This window comes from Trichoderma citrinoviride, assembly GCF_003025115.1.
Source record: "Trichoderma citrinoviride strain TUCIM 6016 unplaced genomic scaffold BBK36scaffold_7, whole genome shotgun sequence".
NCBI lineage: Eukaryota > Fungi > Ascomycota > Sordariomycetes > Hypocreales > Hypocreaceae > Trichoderma > Trichoderma citrinoviride.
Window position 1 is genome coordinate 780,466 of NW_020194715.1, and position 5,454 is coordinate 785,919.

Consider the following 5,454-nt stretch of genomic DNA (forward strand, 5'->3'; position numbering starts at 1 on the left):
CCAAGCAAACACACAGCAGTAACAACGAGGACCACCTTCGACCGTCGCCTGTACGGCTTTCACGCACCCTTTGGATTTGAATCTGAACTTGTTATACCGCCCTCCCTCTACGCAAAGGAAGAAGAAACAAAAAAAAAGTTGAACAAAAGACCGGGCACATATACATCAGACCACATCTGCACTACATATTTCGGCCCAGACAAGGGGAATTGAAACGCCTCCCTTGCTACTCTTTATACAATTCTCTGCCCTCTGCCAATACTGTGTCTATTTCCCCTGGGCTGCTTCCTGCCCCCCCACGGCCCGAATTGGCGGTGCACGCACTGGGATGCTTGTGTCTGGGTTATCATAGCCAACAGGAATTCAAGCTGATATGAGCGAGGATCAACAGCTAGTATCAAGGCATGTCCGCCTTGCGAACACTCTAAAGCATGCCTGCCCTCCGCTCCCTCCACCAGTCTGGCTAACCTCGTCTCTCTGACTCCGCACAGCAGCAGCTTTGGAGATCCAAACGCTCACCCGCCGCCCACGCCCAAGCAGACGCCCACGGCCGGCGCCTTTCCGAGCCCCATCTTCGAGACGCCAAAGCCCCCCCAGGGCTCCTTTGCCGACGCCAGCGGCCTGACGCCTCGCTTCGCCGAAGAGTACTCCGTCTTCAACGCCACGCCGGGCAACCTGCGAGGGGCCCAGTTCCCCTTCGCCGACCTCGTGCCCGCCACGCCCTTTGCGACGTCGTATCTGGGCCACAAGCGCCTGCTGTCCGTCGAGGAGCTGGCCGTCGAGATTGCCACCCGAGCCAACATCCCGCCGTCGAACCCCAACCTCCCGCCGCCGCCCGTCGACCCGTCACGACGCCTGCCCTCGTCGCCCGCCGCCCTGATACTGTCGACAAAGGCCGCCGCGGCCAACTCGGACGCACACCTCGGCCCTGCCTTTTCCTCGTCGCACGCCAAGTCGCCCAAGAAGGTCCGCCGGGGTACAATTGAAGGCTCCGACGCCGCCCAGCCTCTGTCGCCGCCGCCGTCGGCTCACAAGGGCGGCCCGAAGCTCGCCCCCAAGGTCAACATGCAAGATGACCGGGCCTACGGCCACCCGGACTTTGGCGACGGCTTCCAGGGCCACCACGACATGGCCGCCATGATGGGCGGCGCCGACGACATGTTTGTCTATCCAATGTCTGCTCCCCCGAGCACCGCCAACTTCTGGGACCCGGCTATGGGCATGGACTTGGATTTTAGCTCCGCCGGCGCCGCCTTTTTCCAGCCCTCGCATCGGCACACCGGATCCTTCGACTGGAACAGCGATATTCAGCTCTTTCAAGATCCCGTCCCGCCTGCGCCGCCGCCGTCGTCGAACCAAGAGAATGTCCAGCCCAACGCCCCCAATATGCAGCACCAGCCCCTCCGAAGGGAGAGGATGCTGGCGCCCAAGCCGCCCGTCACTGGGCAGTCGGCCGCCCCCGTGACGGGAACGGCCATGTTCCAAGCGCCGGTGGACGACTCGTTTGGCCTGGTCACGCCGATGGAGGGCGTAGACCCGGGATTGATATACAGCCGACCCACGACGTCCTCGATGAATGCCGACTTCAATCCGGCCATGAACGCAGTGTCTGCCAACATGGTTGCCACTGCGGAAGCCGGTAGCTCTCGCATAATGGCACAACCTCGCCGGACGAACAGCCTGAAGGAGACAAAGAGGGGCAAGATGCCAGACCGTACCTTTACGGCCTCTCCCGTCAAGGCCATGGGCCGTCCGGAACTGAACCGCAGCGTGAGCGATAACCGAGGAAAGAAGGCCAATGGGCGGGGGGCACTGCCGACGTTGGCACCCGCTTCACGGCCCGCGTCGCAGGCTGGGAGTAATGGCAACAACGCAAACGTCGATGCCGGAAAGCCGGCGGCGCGGTCGGGGAGGATGTCGCCTCTCAAGAGTCAACGACGACTGTCAAGCCTAGCGTCAATTCCCGAGAGTGCTTCCCAGCCACAGCTGCATCGACCTCGAACGTCGGTGAGGTTTACCATAGACGCACACGGTCGGGCTCGGGCGGAGACGACGGTGACGATGGAGGACGCCGGCGGCATAACTCGCAGTCGAAGCTCTCGGGAGCTGTCAGCCTCGCGAAGAAGTTGGGAGTCGTCCGATGACGACTCGTCCACGGACGAGGAGCCAATCATCATACCCAGCCGAGCGAATTCGTGCAACGCATCGTTTGCACTGCCAGACCCGCGCAAGCCCGTGGGGTCCATCTTTCACTCTGGCCGGCGGAGCATCAGCGATAGGAGCAGGAGTGCTTCGACACCTTCTCTGGTAACGCCCATCGATGGGGATAGCGACCCGGAGACGATCATGACTGATCATCAAGAAAGAGGAGGTGATGCGGCGAGTGAGCTGCGTAAAGTGGTGGAAGACCGTCAGAAGCGGTCCCTGCAGATGGAGAATGTCCGATCACAGCAACGCATTCTCGGCCCAAGCAGCTCCGGGAACTTCAAAGCAATTTCTCCCCCCATCAGCATGGCAGATTCGAGCTACAGGATGGATGGACACCGAATCCGGTGCGTATGCAGTAGAAATGAGGCCGATGAAGAGAACGGCTACATGCTTCAGTGGTATGTCTGACCCAACCGCCTTTTGTCCTTGCTTTTGATGTTGCTGTCAGCCATTGGGAGAAGTTGCACTGAGCCTTGCTGACATGCAGCCTTGTTGTAGCGAGTCATGCGAGATGTGGCTGCACGGGAAATGCGTCAACATCAGCAGGCGTACCATGCCCAGCGTGTACATCTGCGGCTACTGTGCCAATACGCCCAACGTTGCCGCACGGCGAGCTCAGCAGCAGCAACACAGCGGGCGGGCGAGCAGTGGGGGACACTCGGCGTTGTTCTCTCTACCGAACAAGACGCTCCGGACTCTTCGATGATTGCGTGCGAGAGGGATGGAGAGGGTGGTGTCGAAAGAGGTGGAATCAAAGAAAGAATTACATGTTATATGACTTTACAGAAACAACAAGCAGGCGGAGGCAATGCTGGGCATGCTGGGCAACGGGTTTTTATGCATTTATGTTGAATAAGATTAAAGCAGGGCTCTCTGCCGAAGACGACTTGCTGCTCCTGGGACTTTATACAAAGGGAAGAGTGGATATACTACCTTAGTACCCTAATTACAACTGATATTTCATGGGGGGAAATCAGACAGAGTAACGAAGCTGTGAAGCTTGGAGCTGGAGCTGAAGCTGTAGAAGAGAGGAGCTGCAGAAAGCTTGGAGCCACGGCATGAGGCTAGAAAGCTTGTTATGTAAGTCGAGCTGGGGTTGAGGAATTACGTCGACGCTGCTCCACTGAGGGGATGAGGGGAGCTTCTGGAGAGGCCGAGTTTCGCAGACATGGCGAGACTGAACAGCTGCCATTTGATAGAGGAGCCATCACAGCCATGAGACAAGAACATCTCTATTTGACAGACTCAGCAGATTCGGCGTTAATCACAACTACAAAAATGACATCCAACATACAAATAGATAGACCCAGATGGAAGCACTAAGGAGGAGGGCACATACATGCTAAGCCGTCCAAAAGCTCAAAACCCAACACATCATCTCAGCTCTATTCTTGATAGCCAAGGTCCCGGGTTCTGGGTATTTTCGGCCCAGTCCCTACCATTTCGTCGTCGATTCAATATGATTTTACGTATGAGAGTCTCAACACGGACGTATAGATTAGCAGTAGTGAAAGGTATTTACTAGAGAAGAGCTGTAATATCCAAGGTAAAGGGAAAGGGAAGAACGAGGGCCGAAAGCGGGGCAGCGCAGCTCGTCCGGTGGTTCGGCGGCCGACTTCGGCACTTTTGTTCTGTTTTGGAAGCTTTTTGGAGTACGTAGTAACCACCTATTTGATTGATGCTTTTCGTTGCCATCTTTGTTGCCCTTCTTCTCCAATTCATTTGCATTTCCGAATATTCCCTCTTCAGTGATTGTTGTCTGATTCAATTGGAAGAATAACAGACATACGAGGAAACAAACTGAAACAATGGCGGAGCACAATATTGTCGTGTTTGCGGGAGACCATGCCGGTCCTGAGGTATGTCATTGTTTCCCTTGTCCTCTTTTCCTCTTCCTGCTTGCTCCCTTTTTTTGCAGCTTGAGGATTTGGGGTTTGGGGGCTGGGAGATTTTGATTGATGTCGCTGACTGTGAAATCTACTCTAGGTCATTGCTGAGGCTGTCAAGGTTTGTGCAAACTGGAGCTTCAGATCCAGAGCAATATCGCAGGCATTGCGTAGCTTTCTGCTATCGCTACCATGTGCTGTTGCGTTTATGCTTTGCTTGCTCCTCTTGAAATGAAGCTGACATGGGTTACACTGCAGGTTCTCAAGGCCATCGAGCAACACAGCCCCAGCGCCGGCAAATTCAACCTCAAAGACCACCTCCTCGGCGGCGTAAGCGCTCTCTCTTCCCTCCCCTCTCCCCTTCCTGTCCTTCCCCCCATTCCCCTCCTGCAAATAAGCTGACGCGAAGCCATCATCACCATCACCGCAGTGCTCCATCGACGCAACCGGCACCCCCCTAACGGACGAGGCCCTCGCGGCCGCAAACGCCGCCGACGCGGTCCTCCTCGGCGCCATCGGCGGCCCCAAATGGGGCACCGGCGCCGTCCGCCCCGAGCAGGGGCTCCTGCGCCTGCGCAAGGAGATGGGCACGTACGGCAACCTGCGCCCGTGCTTCTTCGCGTCCGACGCGCTGGTCGACTCGTCGCCGCTCAAGGCCGACGTCTGCCGCGGCACCGACTTTGTCATTGTGCGGGAGCTGACGGGCGGCATCTACTTTGGGGAGCGCAAGGAGGACGACGACGGGTCCGGCCGGGCGTGGGACACGGAGCCGTACTCGCGCGGCGAGGTCGAGCGCGTGGCCAGGCTGGCGGGCTTCCTGGCGCGGGGCCGCGGCGAGAAGAGGGTGTGGTCGCTGGACAAGGCCAACGTGCTGGCCACGAGCCGCCTGTGGCGCAAGGTCATGACGGAGACGTTTGCCAGGGAGTTTCCGGACCTGACGGTCGAGCACCAGCTGATTGACAGCGCGGCCATGATCATGGTCAAGAACCCGAGGGGCTTGAACGGCGTCGTCGTGACGAGCAACTTGTTTGGGGACATCATTAGCGACGAGGGTAGTACCGGTGCCTCTCCTACCACGGCTAGCCCAACTGCTAAGGGAACGGCGACTACAGACCGCGCCTGGGACTTCTGCATAACACAATCGCTGAAACTATGTTTAGACTCCGCTCCATTAGAACCATATCTCCCCAGTTCTCGTCCTCCATTCTTGCGTGGTACCTATCCGAGCATTTAAGGAACTCGGAACCCGACAAAACGCAGACCTTAAGGTGACTCTGAACGTGACCCTTCGTTAGGCTATGACGGCCCCTACTGCCTCCGGAGTAGACTCTCCTATAGCGGAACCTCCAAGCTCGTTTCA

At 57.6% G+C, this 5,454-nt stretch overlaps 2 protein-coding genes across 2 annotated transcripts in view; both read left to right on the plus strand.

The window, feature by feature from the left end:
* Positions 1–325: 325 nt before the first annotated feature.
* Positions 326–2,914, plus strand: BBK36DRAFT_1207579 (hypothetical protein; the record flags this gene model as incomplete). Its single annotated transcript, XM_024897419.1, has 3 exons — positions 326–457; positions 492–2,606; positions 2,707–2,914. The coding sequence occupies exons 1-3, from the start codon at positions 432–434 to the stop codon at positions 2,912–2,914; spliced, it is 2,349 nt and encodes a 782-aa protein (XP_024749643.1). The 5' UTR covers positions 326–431.
* Positions 2,915–4,016: 1,102 nt separating this feature from the next.
* BBK36DRAFT_53478 (3-isopropylmalate dehydrogenase) overlaps positions 4,017–5,454 on the plus strand; it is a gene marked incomplete at both ends in the record, with an annotated part of 1,785 nt that continues 347 nt past the window's right edge. Inside the window, 4 exons of the mRNA XM_024898220.1 lie at positions 4,017–4,067; positions 4,195–4,215; positions 4,353–4,424; positions 4,525–5,120. Of these exons, the coding sequence (XP_024749644.1) occupies positions 4,017–4,067; positions 4,195–4,215; positions 4,353–4,424; positions 4,525–5,120 (740 nt within the window). The remainder of the gene's footprint in view (positions 4,068–4,194; positions 4,216–4,352; positions 4,425–4,524; positions 5,121–5,454) is intronic.